Below are 20,962 nucleotides of genomic sequence, written 5' to 3' on the forward strand. Positions count from 1 at the left end.
AGTCCAATGCCAACATATTCAACGAGCGAATATTAATAATTAAAAAAAATGTAACGTAAATTTTTATATGCAATACACAATTCTATTTTTTTTCTATAAATATAATGCAATACACGATACTAAATATGTTCACTCTTTGCACATAAATAATAATAATTATAAGAATAAATAATAGCCAAACTAAGTATAACTTAATTAGCATTCAGGAAACCACGTCTGTGCTTTTGAATTTTCCGACCCTCAATTATACTAAACAAACTATAATAAATAATGATAAAAAATTAATTATAGAAATTGTACCTTCAAATAATAAAAATCTTATATTATTGTTACAATTTCTATAATTATATAAGTTTAAATATCCAATTTTAACACTTATATAAGTTTGAAGCTGCAACTATCACTATACTTAATAATTGTATTTTTTAAGTGGATCCCATATATCAGTACAAAGGTAGAATAGAACTAAACAATACCAAAAATAATTAAATGGAACTAATTTTTTAGCTACTTTTTATTGGGATAAACGAGAGCTAAATATTTATAATTGGTTTTTTGCAATTTGGGGAAAAAGAAAATTTTCTCAAAATTTCTGAAACAACAAAAATGCAAAATCCACATACAAAATTGGCACGTGCGAAGGAGAAAGTAGAAAAAAGCGTTAGCTAAGAAGGTGAGGAGAGGGTAAGGCGAAGGATCCAATGCACATAATAATAACTCTTCTCTCTCTCTCTCTTCTTTGCGTTCTCTCCTTCTTCAGTTGAAACCGTTTTCCATCGCTTTCTCTTTCTCTCTGACAAAATCACTCACACACACCCCTCCATTATTATTTATTCTCTCTTCCAAAATCTCCATTTCATCCTCCTTCTTTCTTTCTCTCCATCTCCACATCCTCTCAATCATGGCCTCAGAATTCCAAGAAATCTCCCTCACGTTGCCTGATCAGATCTCCTTCTCCGCCATTACGCCACAGCCGACCTTCCGCCTCAACCAGATCGACTTCATCTTCTCTCTAAATAATGAACCTGATCGCCTCGCTCCAGCTGAATCGATCTCCGCCGTTGACGATGATGACGACGGTTTCAGAACGCCCGTCTCTTCAGATCATAAGATTCCTGTGGTTCGACACTGTCCGCCGGCTCCTAAAAGACCGAAACCGATCTCCTTGTCGAGAACCTCGTCGATGAGGGCTTCCGGCGTTCGTAGAGGTTTTCGAGTGTATATCTCTGATGAAATCGTTGATTCCATCTTCTGCTCCGATTTGCTGCATCAGAAGAGTAAGAAGAAAGCTCGGAAGGACGATGATGATAATGGCGGTGAATAAAACTAATTTTTTTTTATTTTTCTCTTGATTTAATTAATTAACCATCATTTTCTCCTGTGAGGATAAAATCATCTGAATATCCAAAACGACGACGAATAGTAAATCGTAAATGTGAAGTTAATTCCACGTTTTATTATTATTATTATTATTTTTTTGGATATCTGCTTAGTTAAGGATGCCTTTTTGCTCCTCAAAAGGAAGCCGAATTTGGATATTTAATTTCCATATGGTTTTTTTTTCTATAGTCAATTAATTATGTGATCCTAGATTTTGATATTTTAACACTTTATAATATAATTTTATACATTTGAAAGCCTAAAACCTTGTGTCACATTTTCGATTTCTGCACCTTTTTGAGGCTAGGCACTATAAACCTTCAATCCAAAACTTATACGACCCAAAGTAAGGGGTATCTTAATTGAATGAAACAAAAATTTTAAAAAAATAATAAATAAATAAATAAATACTTTTTGGTACTTGTATTTTGGGTTTAGATAGATTTCAAAATATTACCTCGTTTGCCTTTAAATTTTGAGTTCAGTTTGAATTTAATTAATAGGTTATAAAAAATTACAATTTTACCGTATTTCAATTGGTTCTAGGTTTCAAGATTTTAATTTTAACAACGATTTTTTTTTATTAAAGGCTCACTTTAAGTCATAAGCGTTAATGTTTATTGATTTAAAATAATTATGAAATGAATTATAAATTTAAAATTTTAATATAGATGAAAAATAGAGAAACTTAAATTAATTATAATTCTTTTAATTTTTGTAAACTAATTAATAGATATTGACATTAAAGACAAAAAAGTGAGTCTTTAGTAAAAAAAACAAAAAATTCAGGGTAAAAATGTAAACTTTAGAATTTAGAGACCAAATTAGAAACAAAATTAAAATTTCAAGGGTAAAATTATAACATTTTGAAACCAAACTAAAAATCTAAGGGCTAAAATGTGTAATATTTTGAAATTTAGGAACCAAATGGAAATTAAACCAAAAAACTAGAGGCCAAAAAGATATTCTTCTCAATAAGATTCGAGGTTGTGACAATATGCTTGGTTTGAATTATTTTATTTTATTTTTGTATATGTATATACATGAGAGTGCAAAATGAGTTTTCAAGTCTAGAATAATCACCAAAATGAGTTTAGCTCGATAATTATTGGCATGTACTCCACTTTTTAAAGTTGAAAGTTATCGATATTGTTGTTTTGAGAATAATGAATCAATAACTAGTTTAATTTCATTTTTCATATTCATTTTGAAATTATTCTTAGAACTTTGTCATAAATTTCATGTGAATTTGAAAGATTTGAATATTTGATATATTAATTTAAGAGAATATCCCTAAATGAATTGAGTTATATGATCTGATTGATATAACATTATTGACTAAAGCTAAGCTTGGGATAAGAATAATTATTATGCCTAATAAATTCTGTGAGATCTATTATGAAATATAGAAATAATTTAGTGCCCATTATTCATGGGAAATAATGGAAAGAATAACAAAATAATTAAAGGTAACATAGGATGGGGATAAAAAAAAGTGAATATTGTGCATGATGTAGGTGGATATAATTGAGTTAAACATATTGATAAAGTTAAAGCATGTTGGTTTGGATTTTGATGACATTGATTTCTGTGCAACACTTGTATATTTTAAGTACAAGACTGTGTAAATTATTTTTAGCAATGAAGGAGGAATTTCCCCTTTATGCATCAGAGAGAGATCTCATGATAAACCGATCGACTGAATCGAAGTCGATCGGTGTCGGTTTGAAAAAATTTCAAATCAGAAAATTTCAAAACAAAATTTAAAAATATAGTCGAATTTTACTCATCGACGGTCGAAGTCAGTTTGAACATTTACTAAATCTATCATAGTTGGTTCGGTGGCGATTTGGTCAGAAAATCCACTCCGATCGACCGATGCTCACTCCAACCACATTAAATGAAGACGAGAATTTAGAACTTATGATTGATTTAGAAAGAGATTATTTATTTAGATTTTTTTTTAAAAAAAATCATTTTTATTTAAATACTTTGATAAAAACTTATTAAAATATACTTGAAAAGCTATTTTTGAATTGTTGCGAAACACTTCAATTTATTCCAAACTGACTTACCTTTTTAAATTAAACACTTAAAAATATATTCCAAATACATTCTTACTTGATATACAAATAACAAACTAACCTAATTTTTAAGACATCAATGTGTAAGTTATGCATCTATTTGGGAGGAAGCGATAGAAGGGCTTCCTTTTTGCCTCTTTTAATGCATGCCTTTTGTGAAGTCAAATTTAGTCGTAGTGTCGTTACTTTAATATTATAACACTGACATTTTATATTCATTTGCATGGTATAGGAGTATTCATAGATTGGATTGGGTTGAAATATTTTTTAGACCTAACCCTATCATTTGGATCGTAAGTTTCTTCAACCCATTATTGTTAAATAATGAAATCAACCCAATCCAACAATGAAACATTTATGTTTAGTTGGTTTAGATTAGTCAAGTCATTTATTTAAATGTTTATTCAAAAAATAAGTAAAATGTTAATATGTGAAAATTTTATTTTATTATTTTTTATATATCGAATTAAGATTAACCACTCAATTTCAATTTCTATCATGAAAATTTTCTTTCAAAAGTACTAGAAAAAATATTTTAAGGATTTGTTGGAGAATAAATGGTCTAAAAAAATCATGAAATTAAACAAAACAAAAATAAATATATGTATATATAATTATATCATAATTAAAAAAATAATTTTAAAAATGAGCTATTTTCAAATATAAGAATATAAATCAAAATATTTACAAATATAACAAAACTTTATCGTCTATCTGCGATAGACCGCGATAGACTACTTACTACCTATGTCTATCATATAGTAGTTTATCTCGCTTTATCATAGTCTATCACAGATATACTATGATATTTTGCTATTATTTGTAAAAAAATTCAGCAATTTTTTCATTTAAAATAATTTTTCTTTTAAAATTAATAATACGTTTGGGTTGGTACGAATTGATTTGGTTTATATTAGGTAAACCATAAACTAACATCACTCATAAAATTTTCATTTATTTGAATTTAACCTAATCTAGATGAGTTGATAATCTAACCTAAACTGTAAGGATTAAATTGGATCGATTGAATTTTTCAAGTCATCGAGTTTTTCGAACAACTCTAAATAGTAGAGGGATGTTTTTACCATTCTATATGAATTGGACTATTCCTCTCCCGTGCTGATCTAAAACTTTTGTGTAAGAAAAAGGCATAAATTCATAAACGATATAATCTTGAATGCACGTTGCGATATATATACACACACATATATATATATAGCTAGCTATGTGTATATACACGTATACATATATATATACACGTTGCGAATAAAACTTGGACAACGAGTATAGCTTTTTAAATTGAAGTTTACTTTATGAGGTTATTTTTTCAAAAAAATAATTTACTAAAAGTTGAAGAGTGTTTTTATTTGTTTTAAGAGAATTCAATTTTAAAAATATACATAATATTATGAATTGATTTCAAATTTACCAAAATATACACATATTTATTATTAATTTCATGTTTTATAGGTGCATAAAATAAGTGCTTTTAAAATGGTTAAAACCACTTGTCATGTTCAAAATTATTCCGAAACACGTCTTTAACTACTTAAAATTAATTTTATACTTCTAAATACAATTTTTATATCATCAAAATTAGTTGTGAATGATTAAAAATATATTTTAGAATGATTTTTAAAATGTCAAAAGTGATTTTAATGGACATTCTCAAACATGCCCTAGTTCTTTAAAATAAATATGAATTTAACATTTAAATTGATCAAATATAAACACTAAGGTCCCGTTTGATAACTATTTTGTTTTTTATTTTTTATTTTTGAAAATTAAGTCTACTTTTTCTCATTTCTTACCATGGTTTCCATCTTTCTTAATTACAATGATCAAATTCTTAACCAAATTTCAAAAACAAAAACAAAAAACCAAATGGTTACTGAACGGACACAAATAGTTACCAAACGAGACTTAAATGATCTATTTTAAATGAAAAGGATGTCAATATTTAAAATGAGTACAATTATAGATTTATATCAATTATAAATTTATATTTCAATGTACAGAACATATGTATTTATTTTTCTTTGAAATACATATTCTATTATTTAAAAATAATATTTGAGTGCATTTGGAGTGTGTTCATCTTCGGTGCAGTTCACTCAAGTGTTCAATCACAAAATTTTCACGTGACATTTTTTTTAATATCATTTTTATATTATTCTTCCCCACCACTCCACCTAAGCTACTTCCACCACTTATTCCATGTGGTAGTATAAGCTTATTGTACTATTATTTTTCTATTAATTCATAGATTTTTTTTAGTATTGTTTAATTGATTTTAAATATACACCATGAATCAAGAAGTCAAGTTCAAGCCTCTATATAAAAAATTTAAGTTTGATTTGATAGAATTGTATTTTCTCATTATATTTCTCTGTTTGATCTGATACAATTGTAATAAAATTGTATTTTCTCATTATATTTCTTTCTTTTTCTTCTCTTTTCATCATTCCTTTTCTGTTTCAGGTTGTTATTTGGTTAAAATAATTTTCTGTTTGTCTTCTGCCTATCAGCAGATGACACGTGGCTGTTTCTAGCCCTTATATTTCAATGAATTCACCAATAGCTCTGTATTGAGCTTTCCTCATTTTTTCTACTTTGTTATGGTATCAGAGCTTCAAGTTCGCTTTATCTTAATTTTTAGTAATGGTGTCTAGCTTCGGTACATTTGATGATCAGGTTGATATATCTATCGGTATTTAGTGAGAAGAGTGCATCGATCAATCTTTAGTGGAGTGTCCAGCAGTTAGCAGATGGTGGATCTCGTGATTAAAGAGTTTAGTTAGTCATTCACGTACCGTTAGAGCTTCAAGCTATAGGTTCATCAGGTCACCTTGGTAGCTTAATGGATTCAAGTTTAGAATCAGTTTTTTGGGTTTGTTTGAAGTGTTTAAATTAACAAGAGGGAGTTTGATTAAATTGGTTCAACTATATGTGATATAATTGATATGATGTATGAGATACATTAATTGGAGGATTTTTTATATAAATATGAGTTATATTAAATAAAGAAGAAAAGAAATATGGTTTGAATATTACATATGATGTGATATTAAAACTATAGGTTATAAATATAATATGATAAGTTAATTATTATATTTATTTATAATTAAAACAACTATATGATAACTGTGATTGGTTATTTTTCTCCATTAACCGTGAAAGTGGAAGGTTATTTTCAGTTTTGAATAATTGAAGGATAAAATGAAAAGTATTTTCATTTTGAAAGAGATCGTTTCATTGTGTGTATTACTAATCGTTGCTAGTCAAGCAGTTCATCCGTACCTTGAAAGGAAACGCTTTCAATTGGTATACTGATCTAATGCCGGAAGCGATTAACAGCTAGGAACAGTTGGAAAGAGAGTTCCTCAACCGCTTCTACAGTACAAGACGCACTGTTAGCATGATGGAGTTGACGAACACAAAACAGTGGAAAGAAGAGCTAGTCATCGACCACATCAATCGATAGAGAACTCTGAGCCTGGATTGCAAAGATAGACTCACTGAATTATCTGCAATGGAGATATGCACCCAAGGCATGCATTGGGAATTTCTCTACATTCTGCAAGGGCCTCGTACATTTAAGGAGTTGGCAACACGCGCTCATGATATGGAGTTGTGCATCACCAATAGGGGAACTAAAGATTTCCTAGTCCCTGAAGGGAGAAAATACAAGAATGAAGCCAAGGGCACTAAAAAGATCGTGGATAGTGCCAAAAAAGAATCTATGGTCATTTAGATGACCCTGCTCAAATTTTCCTTCAAAGGAAAAGAAACAAAGTCTGAAAGAAAGCACGATGACGACCAGAAGCGTCGCCCGACTCTCAAAGAAAGACAATGGAAGGTTTATCCATTCCCTGACTCTGATGTTGCTAACATGTTGGAGCAATTATTAGAAAAACAACTTATTTAACAACCGAAATGCAAGCGACTGGAACAAAGCAAGAAATGTAGATGATCCTAACTACTGTAAGTATCATCGAGTCGTTAGTCACTCGGTTGAAAAGTGCTCCGTGCTAAAGAAGCTTATTCTAAAGTTGGCTCGTGAAAAGAAGATTGTGTTGGAGCTTGATGATATAACTCAAACAAATCACGTGGCAGTAGCAATGGCTTCAAGTGTCCACATACCTTATGCGTCTCATGATCAAAGAGAAAGCTTCATCCAGTTTGGGACTTTTGAGCCTATAGTCGTTCGGTTCCAACAAGAGATTCTAACAACATATTTCCAAAGCAAAGAGGATCCTATTGAAGATGACAATGAGGGGAGGATAGTTGTGACTCGTCAAAAAAGAAGACAGCCAAATTCCACTAAAAAAGAGTCGCACTTTTGTCAAAGCTATAGAAGAAGGAACAAGACTCATAAAAAGAAAGGCAAAAAGATGGCATAGAAGCCTAAGCCTACTAAAGAAGAAGACAAAGACTCCCCTCAACTTTGATGGCCGATAACTTTGGCAGAATTTCTCCCAAGAAGCTTCCTTAATAATCATCAAGAGGAAGTATCAGAAGTTATTGCATGTCATCAGCATGGTAGAAACCGACAACAATCATATAACTGCTAAAGAAGTTGACAACTCAAAAGAAATGAAACATAGAGTTTCTGTCTTCGATCATATCAAGCCTTCAACTACTCGATCTTCAGTCTTCCAAAGATTGAGTACGGCTACGATAAAAGAAGACAACCAATGTCCAACGTTTACTGTAACTCGAACTTCAGCTTTCAAGAGGCTATGTATCTTCACATCAAAGAAAGATCGACCTTTAACATATGCTTTTGATCGTCTCAAGATGACAAGCGATTAACATAAAAGTAAGATGAAAACCTTGAAGGAAAGATCATTTCGTGAAGAAAACAATAATGAGAAGATTCATAGTCGTGTCCTTCATGCATGAAAAGGAAATTGTCGGTTGATATAAATACAGAAGGTTCCTTGATAGTGAAGTCAAAATTCATCATATTGACGAATAATACGAATGAATAGGATGATCAAAGCCATAATGAAATAAGAGCTTCTAAATGTAGAAGCTTCTCATCGCAAGACCTTAAACTACATGATGCTCCTAGCCCGCATGAGCTTAAAAGGTGAACGGCCAAAAAAAAAATCTCTTTATTGAACTACATTATGACTTGATCCCTGTCATTGTAAAGGGTACATAGGCAACTTGAAAGAAACTTCAAGCATAGTCCTACAAAAAAAAAAAAAAAAAAAAATTGAACGACGTCATGATTTAATCCCTTTCTTCAAGGGTACGTAGGCAACTTAAACAAATTTAAGTTCAATTGAAGATGTTCATAACAAATTTATCCCTGTTGGGGGTAACATAACAAATTGAAGATGTTCATCTCTTTAAAGAGCTAACACAGTAAATTAAAAGCACACACTTAGAATGGCGCTTCGCTTCCTCTTCGAAGTCAAGTTCGGAAGCTTCACCGTTTCCTCTTTGAAGTCAAATTTGGATGTTTCATTTATTCCTCTTCGAAGTTCAAGTTTCGTGTGACTTCCCTGCTTCCTCTAAAAAATTTATTCCCTGCAACTTCGCTCCTTCTCTAAAAGTTGTTGTATTTCTGCATTCTCTACAAAGATGTTGGTGTTGCTGTTTCTTCATCTCCAAATTCGAGGATCAAACTACTACTTTGATGGTAGCGACGTTGTTTCTCCATCTCCGAATTTGATGGTCGCACTGCTGCTTCTCCGTCTCCAAGTTCGAGGGTTGCACTATTTCTTTTACGACTCTAACTTTGATGGTTGCATTAATGCCTCTCCATCTCCAGATTCGATGGTTGACCTATTGCTTCTCCGTCTCCAAGTTCAAGGGTTAGATTTCATGCCCCTCCATCATCAAGTTTAGAGTCTTCATCGATGTTCCTCTATTTTCAAGTTTAGAAGCTTCGCCGATTTTCCTCAATCTTCATGTTCAAAGGCTTATTCAATGCCCATCTACAAATTCGAAGGCTTCATTAATACTCCTCCATCTTCAAGTTCAAAGGTTCCATCGATACTTTTTCATCTTTAAGTTTAGAGGTTTCATCGATGCTCCATCTTCATGCTCAAGTTTGGAGGCTTTGCAATGCCATCTTCATGCTCAAAGTCACAAAGTCAAGGCTACTGAAAAAGATTCATTGGTGCTTCATCAAACTCAAATGTGGAGCATTCACTGATGCTTTGTCAAACTTAATTGCGAAGGATTCACTAATACTTCAAGATCATGTGCAGAGGATTCGTCGATGCTTCGTCAAGCTCAAATGTAGAAGATTCGCCGATATTTCAAACTTAAATGCAAAGGATTTGCCGATACTTCAAGCTCAAATGGGGAGGATTCGCCGATACTTCAAACTTTTAAAATCTTGAGGCATTATTGAAACATACTTCTAGTCCATGAGTACTTTGTATAATTTAACTATAAGAATCCGTTTCCGTCAGCTTAAATACCCCAACCTAGATAGAACTATCCTTAGATAAAGGTCCCTTATAGATACATTTGTTACAAATTTAATCTATTATTCAAAAACTCAATTTAATCCTATTAAACTGGAATAAAAGATTAAACCTATTTCTAATCGAATTAGAAAATTATTAAACATAGGTCTAATTATGAAATCAAAATTTAGAACTATTTTAGAAAAAAAAAACTGTGTTAGCATGCAATAACTTTTCCATCACATTACATACATAATACTTATATATTAAAATAATTGAATATATATATATATATAATATATATATTATAACAATTATAATATAAATGATGCATGGACATGCATAATACATCATGCAATCTTATAATATAACATTTATATTAATAAAAATTATGCATGAACATATGTATATCCTATGGTCGAATGTATATCCTATGGTGGGATTATTCTATATGACATACATTATGACATATATTAAAATAAAATAAGTATACATCAAATACATAAATAAAAGCTTCAATTTGGATTGGGATTGGCTTCCTAAACTTTTAGTTAAATTAATATAACAATTATATTAATTTAATTTAAACAAAAAAATTAAAAATAAAATTATTATAAAGAAAATTACTGGAGGCTGAACCACAAAAAATCAAATCGTCGGAAGCTGAACCGCACGTCTTTCCATTTTTCCTCCGTTTTCAAGCAAAACAAAAAAAAAAAAAAAAAAAAAAAAATTACAAACGACCCGGACTTTGATATACAGACTCAATAGTAAACAAAAAAATGCTCAAAACAACAAGCCCTTTGCATATCGAATCACAAGTAAATGGCTAAAAAACTAAAACCAATCTCGAAAATATCCAAACAAGCAAACCACATTCAACATATATATATGCAGAATCTCAATCACACCGTCACTCTTTATTACGTATGAAAACAAAAATTAGGATGGAAATGCTTGCTCTGATACCAATTGAAAGGATATGTGAGTGCCCGTTGCAGAAGTGATTGTGTCCTAATTCTAATTTTACATAACATATAGAAAATATAAAAGACAAAAACAAGATATACAAGATCTATTAAGCATATATTTGTGTAGAAATTAAATAGGAAAAAAAGATTCAAAAGTTACATACCCTTGAAGACTAATCTCTTCTCAATTCTTCTTTGGAACTCGAACACAACAAACACTTTGATCGTAAAAATGCAGCAATCAATCGAACACCACCACGTGAAAACCTCATTGTTCTTTGGATAGAGAATCGGTGAGAGTTGTGGATTTCAAGATTAATTTTGAGAAAGGATTTGAATGAAATAATTTGAGAGAACAGGCAAAATCACAAGCACACCAAAATCTACACACTTTAGGTGTATTTATAAGTGGGCAAGAGAAAGATGAAAGAATAAATCCATTCATTTTTCGTATGCCAATTAATGAAAGAATATGAAGAGAAAAGATTATTTAAAACAATCTCTCTAATTAAAAAAATATTTAATTAAACAAAAACTAATTTTTCTTTAATTAATATATATATATATATATATATAATAAGAACACATTCTCTTATTTAATCAACAATATTTAATATAGATCAAATTCATACTAATATTTGAATTATATTCAAATAATTATTTTTCTCTCAAATAAATCTTTATATTATAATGTATCATATGCATTATATTATATCTCATAATTATATTTTATATAATTAATTCCCTTTATTAATTTTAAAAATTCAAATTAATTCGATTCTCACATCCCAAATGAGCCAACAATTAACCAAATTTTTATGCAAATTTGAAGCTCCAAGGGGACCTTATAGACCTATAGTTTGAAGCTCCAATGGTACTCGATTAATTAACCAAATTTTATTATTAAATTAATCAACTTCCATTAACTGTTGATCACTCTACTAGAGACTGACAATCGCACTCTTCGCACTACAGATATATTTCTATGTCTGCGGATATAATCAATCAATAATACATCGACCTTTCACAAATTGCTTGTAAGTACAACTAGACCAAAATTACCATTTTTTCCTGTAGTTACATCTAACTTCTTAAGTACCACTAAACCCTCTAATGAACAATAAGTTATAGTCCAACTATAACTTAACCCCTCTCGGGCCAGAAAAGGGTGTGGCACCACATTGTTCAAGCCTCGGAATCAGCTCTTAAAGGAGTAACTTCTCTACTTTCTCTAACTATAGAGAATGAGTGAATTCATTCTTGTGTAGTTGTGTTCTCAGCTCTCTAATCATACTAATCCCCAAAATGATAGGCATATTGAGTCAGCGAAATCGACCACTCTCACCTATGCAAATCAAAGGAACGCCTTCATAGGTAGGAGTTCATAATTCACTCAGGATTCATGTCAAGTCATTGGTCATCCTGGTGAAATGTAAGTCTCTTCTAACAATGGTGTTATATAAAGAGATTATCATTTTGTGGTTCGATCTTATACAAACTCTTTTTATAGGATACCCCTGCTCACATGTCTTCATATGAATGATTAGGATCAGATCATTTATAGCACCTTACAATAATTATAACAACTAAAAAGTGGGTTCTATTCGTAGTGTCACCAGGATAAGGTACCCAGCCTTATCCATCTACTATAGACCATTTAAGTTATCACTTAAACATGATCCATCTATATGTCTATACATACATGTTTAAGTTTAAAAAGATAACTCTAGATCTTAGTTTATTAGTTTTTGTGGGTTAATGCAACTAAATGTCAAATAAAATACCTCTTATTTTATTAGATAAATAAAGTGTTTGTACAAAACATTTACAAACTATAAGACCCACGAGATTTAGGGCATCAACCCCAACAAAAAGGACTTACCCTTGAAGACTCCATTGTACAGTGTTTCCTCTCCAAGTCACGAACGACATGATCTTTTCCCATGAACTCAACATACAATAAATCTTTCCTCGAATAGGATAGCACAGTTACTGAACTTCCTTTGACACCACCAATAGGGCTTTCTTGCTATTCTCCGACAAGGAATAAGGATTGTGGGATCTTTGTGTTTTGGGAAAGGGAAGGGATTTTTCTTTTTCTAAGAGAATCCTTGACAGAGTTTTGAGAGTTCTCTGTAACTCTTACATAAGCCACAAAAAGTGTCTTTCACCTATGTGAAAATGAAGATTGAGAAGGAGTTATCAACTCCCCTCGCTGTTTAATGTTTAATAACTCCCTATTATTATTATTAATTTAATATATATTTTAATTCCCATTGAACATATATATAAATAAATTAGTAATATTAATTAATTGATACTTAATTAATTAATTTCATTTGAAACATATTCAAATGATATCTTCCCACATAACTTATAGTTTTAATATGAATCTCATTCATATTAATTTTAACCTATTCAAATATATCACTCTTATTTATTATATAGTATTAATTATAAATCATATTTATAACCAACTATACATTATAATATATCAATATACACTATATTAATTTGAATCTTATTCAAACATTTATCTTTCTTATACATAGTATTAATTATAAATCATATACATAATTAACTATGTCTTATAATGTATTAATATATATTATAATTTATATTACTCACATTACTTCAAATTATTTCAAAACCTTTAATTTCTTGTTTTATCCTTAGTGAGCTAGCAAGGGGACCTAATGGACCTACAGATTAGAAGCTCCAATGGTACAAGACTAATTAATTAACCAACATTCATTAACTTCTATCACTCTACTAAAGATCGACAGTTACACTATTCACACTGTAGATATATTCCTTTGACCATGGATATAACAAATCAATAGTAAGTTGACCTTTCACGAATTGCTCATAAATACAGATTGGTCAAATTCGTTTTACCCCTGTAGTTACATCTAACTTCTTAAGTATCACCGATCCCTTTAATGAACAATTAGTTAAAGTCTAACTATAAACTAGTCCCCACTCTAGTGAGTGAGAGGGTAAGGACCCTTATTATTCAAGACTCGGAATCAGCACTTAAAGGAGCAATTCATTTACTTATCCTAGAATCCAGAAGGTGTAAATTTCATCTTGTTTAGCTACAGCTCCCTACTAAAAAAAAAAACCTCAAAATGGTAAGTATATTGAGTCGGTGGGTCTAGCCACTTTTACCCATATGAAACAAAGGATTTCCCTCATAGATAATGTAAAAGTGTATCAACATGCAGCGGAAGAAACAAGGATCGATAAGCATTTAAATTCACTAATTTTGGCATAAACTAAAGCATGCTCATCTAAAATAAGAGGGTTTGTGATCATACCTTTGCAGAACTCTTCAAGATTTCGATCAATCAGCAGTAGTCTTCTCCAAAGAACACCATGAACCACCTCAAGATCTTCCTCACTATCCTTTTGGAGCTTTAGAACCAGTTGTGGGACTCAAGAATAGCTTGAAGCAATGAAAACACAGGGAGAAGCTCACAGCAGCACACTACTTGAAGAACCTTTATTCCAACCGAAATTTTTTCTAAAATTTCTATAGAATGCATCCCTCAATTTCACTCCATTATTCTTTATTTATTGTAGGTGAACATGCAAAGGAGAATGTTGCATGACTTGCAGCTCATGCTTGGAGTTAATGAAGATGAGGATATGGGTTTTGTGTGAGCATAAAGAAGATGGTAATGGAAAATCTTGTGCATGTATTTCAACTTTTCAATTTTTCTTTAAAATCAAAACCGATTTCAAAATTCAATTTTGATTTCAAAACTGAAAATTTAATTTTCTAAGAAATTAATTTTTAAATAATACTAATTAATTTAATATCAAATATTAAATTAATTTTTTCACAAATCCATCTTCATATATTTAAATCATATTTAAATATATATTCTCCTATTCCATTTAATTTTAATTTGAACATTTCAAATTAACTTATCAAGATACTCTAAAGCTTATCCATTTACGAGCTAGTAGGGGGAACTTGCGAACCTACAGATCATGGGCTCCAACGATCCAAGATTAATCGGTTAAACTCATTAGATCGATCTAACCCTCATTCGTTAAATAATGAGTCACTCCACTATAGCCCATAGTTGAACTCCCCTCACTGTAGATATTTTATGTCCACTTAATATAACCATAACCAATAAAGCGATCCTTTACAGGTCATTCGTGTTGAGGTTTGTGCCCTAAAGTCTCATGTCTTGTAGTTTGTAAACAACTTTGTACGAACACTTGTGATGTATAATATATATGATTATTTCACCTCTTGACTTTGCACATTTAGATGTTTTTTTATTTTACTACAAACCAATAAACTTAATATCCCTGGTTGTCTTTATGTAACTTAAGCATGTATGTAGTGACATACAAGTAGATCATGTCTTAAGTGGCAATCAAAATAGTCTGTAATATATGGATATAGGAGGGAAACCTTATCCTAGTAACACTACGGACGCAGCCCGCTTTGTGGAATTGTTACAAATGTCGTGACTTGTCACAGATGGTCTGATCCTGATCATTCGTGTAGTAGACATGTAAGCGGGGGCGTCCTATAAAAAGAATTTGTATAACACCTGACCTCGAAGTGTTAATGTCTTACCATATAACTCCGTTCATGACTGAGACTTCACTTCACTAAGACGACCATAGGTAACATGACCTCAATCCTGAGTGAGTGGGAACTCCTGCCAATGAGGGCGGTCCATTGATTTGCATGGGTGCGAATGGTCAGAGCACCGACTCAAACCTACCATTTTGGGGATTTATCTGATTTGGGAGCTAGGAACTTAGCTTTATAAGATGGAGTTCACTCCTTCCCTAAAGTAGGGGTAAGTAGATAGATTTCTCTCTTAAGGACTGATCCCAAGGCTTGAACGATGTGGCGTCGTGCACATTCTCATGGCCCGAGAGGTGTTCACACACAGTAGAACTATGTTGTATTGTTCATTAGAGGGATCAGTGGTACTTAAGGAGGAAGATATAATTACAGAGGCAAAATGGTAAATTAGCCTGTTGTATTTACGAGCATCTATGAAGGGTCATCGTATTAATGATTGGTTATATCCAATGGACATAGAAATATATCTATGGCAAGAAGAGTTCAACTGTCGGTCTTTATTGGAATGCTTGGCAGTTAACGGATAGTGGATATCATGACTAAAGAGTTTAGTCAGCTATTCACGTACTGTTAAGGCTTCAAGCCATAGGTCCATAAGGTCCCCTTGGTAGCTTGGATACAAGTTGAGAGTCAGTTTTTGGTCAGTTTGAAATGTTCAAATTGACAAGGGGGAGTTCGATTATATATGATATAATTGAACGAGTTAATTAAATATGATATAATTAACTTTATGTATGAGATACATTAATTTGGAGGAAATTGGATATAAATATGATTTATATCTAGTAGAGGAAAATATTATAATTAATATATGATATTAATTTATATGTTATGAATATGATGAGATCACATTCATTGGACAGTTATAAAAGAAATGAGACGGCGTTTCTTCTGTTCCAATAACGAATGAGTGTATTGAAACTTGATGCGTTATTTTATGCGGTGAATTAATGAAAGGTATTGTAGTAATGGAAAATGCGTTGTGCAACAAGTTTTCTCAGTAGAACCCAAGTATAAATCCTGCTGAGTTTTCTGGTAAGTCCAGAGTCAAACTCAGGGACTAAGGAAAACAATATAAGGCAATAATTTTTAAGATGACCTTACGGGAACTAATAAATCAAAGAGTTGTTGGGTTGTTGTTTGCGGTATAAATTTATGTGGCGGAGTTAAGAAAAAAGTTAATAATACAGAAGATGCGATGAATATGTAGGGGAACGGGTTGAGAAGGGGTTCAGCTAACACTTCCGAGAATTGCGTTCATGCTATGCGATCATGCAACACACATACAATAGCAAATCATCTCTCAATGCAAATGCTACGACTTCTAGTTTTAGAACGCATGCGATATATGCGATGAAGTCTATAGGACCTACACATAAGCCTCTATTCTTGTTTATGCGATGACGAATGACATACATACATACAAGGCAACCGCATAATACCATAACCTATCTCTAGGGTGCATGCGATGCATGTTGGCAAACAGAGCTTATCTCTAAGTCTCTATCTCTTACTTATGTAGATCTAATCTTGCTCTCTCGAGTCTAGATTCTAACCTAGCTCTCTCAAGTCTTAGGTTCTTTTTTTAGACTCTCTCTCGAGTAGCTCTAAAGGGGTGTTTGGCACAATATAAGACAAGATGATCGCATGCAATGAACATCCTAGGTCATGTTAGCTAAGTTCTTCTCAACCCATTCGATAGATTTAGCTACTCATGCTTGCTTTTAAGAGAGTGAACAGATGTAGATAAGCAAGTTCCATTTTATAGATATAGAATTGAAATACATAATAACAATGCGAAACAAGAATAAAAAGCCTGGTAGCAATCATTTTCTTCCCAAGGCTTTTACACTATTCTTCTCTACTCTGCTCAAAAGATAATCTCGCTTTGCGAGAGTCTGCCCTCTCTCTGTTTTTCCACGCCTCCTGGGTTCTCTCTCGAGCTGACCAGGGTGATCTTCCAGCGTCTCTTCCCTTCTCTTGCTCTACCTTCTAAGTATAAGAAAACTAAGAACAAGGCTACTTCTATCTAAGGGAAAATTATCTAACTGTCGAACTCCTTCACTGAAGGTTGCCTCTGGTATTTATAGAGCTCTAGGGTGAAAGGCTTCTTCTCTCTTATGATTGCACTGATGGGATGTCATTAATTCTCTATTTGATGCGCTGAATATTTGTCACCGAAAAGTTGAGTGTACTTGCTACAGTAGTTCGTTAACGACTTGTCAACTTAATTCGGAATCAACCGTCATCAGTTTTCTGTCCCATCGTGATTTATTACACTTTTCACCCAGATGCGCCCACCAAGTTGCGTCGCTTTATGCGGAAACCTTCTTGAGCAGATATTTGCGAGCGCAAATGATCACATAGCCTTGCGGTAACGCAATCTTTTGATGCGCTAGGCCATTGATTTCATTGGAACGCATTTTCCGCCTTGCGTCAATGTATATTATGCACAAAAATACATACATTAACTGTTTTAATGCGATGGACGCATGCGATCGCAATATTGTGAATTTAATGCTTTTTGGACGCAATCTTGTATATTTTTATCAACGCAAACCTACATTGTTTTATAACTTAGCACTGTAATAACGTGCATTTCTGTCCGTTATCACTATGTCCCCAGCTATTCATCTGGTCTTATCCCCAAAATGGGAAGCTTATTGAGCAGTGTTGTTGGACTACTCTCCCCGTTTGCAGATCAAAGGATAATCCCGAATAAATTGGAGTTCATAGCTAGCTCAAGATTAAGATCGTGTTAACCTAGGTAATGTAATAAATGAAATAGTCAGTTTTAACAGTAAACGGTCGTTATAAAGAAAAGTGACTATTTTCGTGGTCTAATCTATATGCAAACTCATTGCATAGGATACCCCCACTCACATGTCTCAACATGAACGATCTGTGGATCACATCGTTTGTAGCACTTTACAACTCTTGTAATAACTACAGAATGGGTCGCATCCAATAATGTTACCAGGATGAGATACCCAAATTCATCCCTATACTTATTAGACCATTTAGGCTATATACTGTCAACTTGATTTTGTTTATGTCACTACATAAAGTTACAGTATTCAGACTATAGCCATGGATATGTTTATTGGATTTTCATAATAAGATGCAAAACCAACAATTTATTATCATTGTTAAATAGAATGTTTAACACGAACTGTGAGTTCTAGGACATTCCCAATAGACAGGAATTCATAACTCATTCATGATTAAGGTCATGTCACCTATGGTCATCCTATTGAAATGTAAGTCTCTTCAAGTAACAATGTTATAAAGAGACTAATCATTTCACGGTCCAATCTTATACAAACTCTTTGTATAGGATACTCCCACTCATATGTCTCTACATGAACGATTAAGATCAAATCGTTTGTAACATTCAGCACTTATAACAATTACAAAGTGGGTTGTATCTGTAGTATCATCAGGATAATGCACCCAACTTTATCCATATATTACAGACCATTTAGGTTATTACTTAAACATGATATACTTTTATATCAACCACATACATGTTTAAGTTACATAAAATAACCTTGGATTTTAGTTTATTAGATTGAGTTAATACACAATTAAAATAACTTTTATTTTATTAATAATAATTTGTTTTATACAAGTTTACAAACTATGAGAATAAAGAGATTTAGGATACCAATCCCAATAGTATGCACAGAGTTTCAAACTTGAAGAGGGTCTTCAACTGTATGAGAACTCTTTCCCTTTGTTTTTTTATTGTTCAAAGCATGCCTATAATTAATGTAAATTGCATAACTATCTATTAAAATGTATATGTTGTCTTTCGGTCATGGAGAAATCGAAAAGATCCGAATGCGCTCATGGATGCTTTTCGTTAAAAAATCCTTCAATTGGTATCAGAGTCAGGTTCTGATATTAGAATTTCATTGTTGCAACGAATTACATATACATTCTTGGTGGGTGCATATCTGCTCTATTTAAATTTGTTAAATTGTTGTGGATATGTGGATTAATGGATGTTTTTGTGGATGTTAGCCTTGATTTGATTTAATTCTTTTACATTTGCGGTTGCTTGTAAAGGCCACTGCGTTTTTGGGTATTGATAATTGTTATCGAGTCTGTAATTCAAGGTTTGTTTGAGTTTTGTGTCTTCGTGAAGAAAATCGGAGCAAGCGTTGCAGTTCTTCGAGGAAGGAGACGATCAAGGGTTGATCACGTCGTGTAGACATGGGGTAAGCGATCGCTGAGTATCGGGTCGTGTAGACGATAGGATGCACACGTATCGTTTAACGCGCGTAGCACTAGATGATCGTTTAGGTCAGCAAGATTCATCGCTTAGTAACTAACTAAATGGTCGTTTAGTATTTTACGTCTATCGTCTAGTGCACGTCGGGCGATCGTCTACCTTCGGCGTTTACTATACGATGGAGTTCTTCTGGCATTTCAAGACCCGATTCGCTTGTGAACCGATTCTCTTGATGGAAAATGTAATAGATAGGGTTATTTCATTCTGGTTTTTTGTAAAGGCTCATCCCGGTCCATTAATCCTTAATTTATTACATGCGATGTATGTTTTTTATATGTTATATGGTATGAACATATAGTAAATCCCACCTTAGGTTATGCATTGGTCGTGCATCATCTCATTATTGTAATTGTTATAATTTAGAGAAGCATGATTTAATTATGTAAGAGCATGCTCATGCATCATATAATATAAGAGTTATATTTATGCATGCATAAAAAGCATTGACATGCATCATCTTTATATTATAATTGCTATAGTATAAGGGTGAATGATAACATGTTTGCTTGGTTATTACGCTTTATATAAAAGTTATGTATAGGAATGACCGGACATTGCATGAAGCATGAAGCATAGGTTACTTTATAAGCATTATAAACACCTCGTTGCGCGCAATGGTTTTTTAGTTGTTTCTTTTTAAAAGTTAAAGAGAAAATAGAACTAAAAGAAATAAGAAAGACATGCATGCCCACTTAGGTTTAATTCATGGTTTTAAAATGTTTAAAACTTGAATCACATAGACCTAAGATCACGGTTCTAATATGATTAGAAACCCTAAAACCTTAATCTTCTACTCAGTTTAATAGGATTAAATTGACTAATAAAAGGTTAAGGTGTAGCAAATCTATCTATAAGGAACCTTTTGTCTAAGGCGGGTTCTGTCTAGGCTGGGGTATTGAAGTTGACTGAAATGTAACACCCCTACCTAGGAACTTACCTGGAAAGGTGAATTAGATAGATTTGATGCATGCATGGAAAAACATTGTTTATGAGCAGAGTTTAAAAGGACGAATTAGACTAAAATCAGTAGTCGGATTGTCTAGGTTAATGAACCCTAGGTAGAACATTCAGTGGAAGGTATTTGGGGCATAAGATGCTTCACTTAAACCTTTCACGTTTCTCCTAAATAGTCCACACCGTGAGATCTACCCTCGACCTTGAGACACCTTTGGCATGTC

At 32.3% G+C, this 20,962-nt stretch overlaps 1 protein-coding gene across 1 annotated transcript; it reads left to right on the forward strand.

The window, feature by feature from the left end:
* The first annotated feature begins 765 nt into the window (after positions 1 to 765).
* Positions 766 to 1,324, forward strand: LOC120069899 (cyclin-dependent protein kinase inhibitor SMR3-like). Its single transcript, XM_039021738.1, has one exon. It carries the CDS (start codon positions 902 to 904, stop codon positions 1,322 to 1,324), a length of 423 nt encoding a protein of 140 aa, XP_038877666.1. The 5' UTR covers positions 766 to 901.
* The last annotated feature ends 19,638 nt before the right edge of the window (positions 1,325 to 20,962 follow it).

Source organism: Benincasa hispida, unplaced genomic scaffold (genome assembly GCF_009727055.1).
Source record: "Benincasa hispida cultivar B227 unplaced genomic scaffold, ASM972705v1 Contig66, whole genome shotgun sequence".
Classification (NCBI taxonomy): Eukaryota; Viridiplantae; Streptophyta; class Magnoliopsida; order Cucurbitales; family Cucurbitaceae; genus Benincasa; species Benincasa hispida.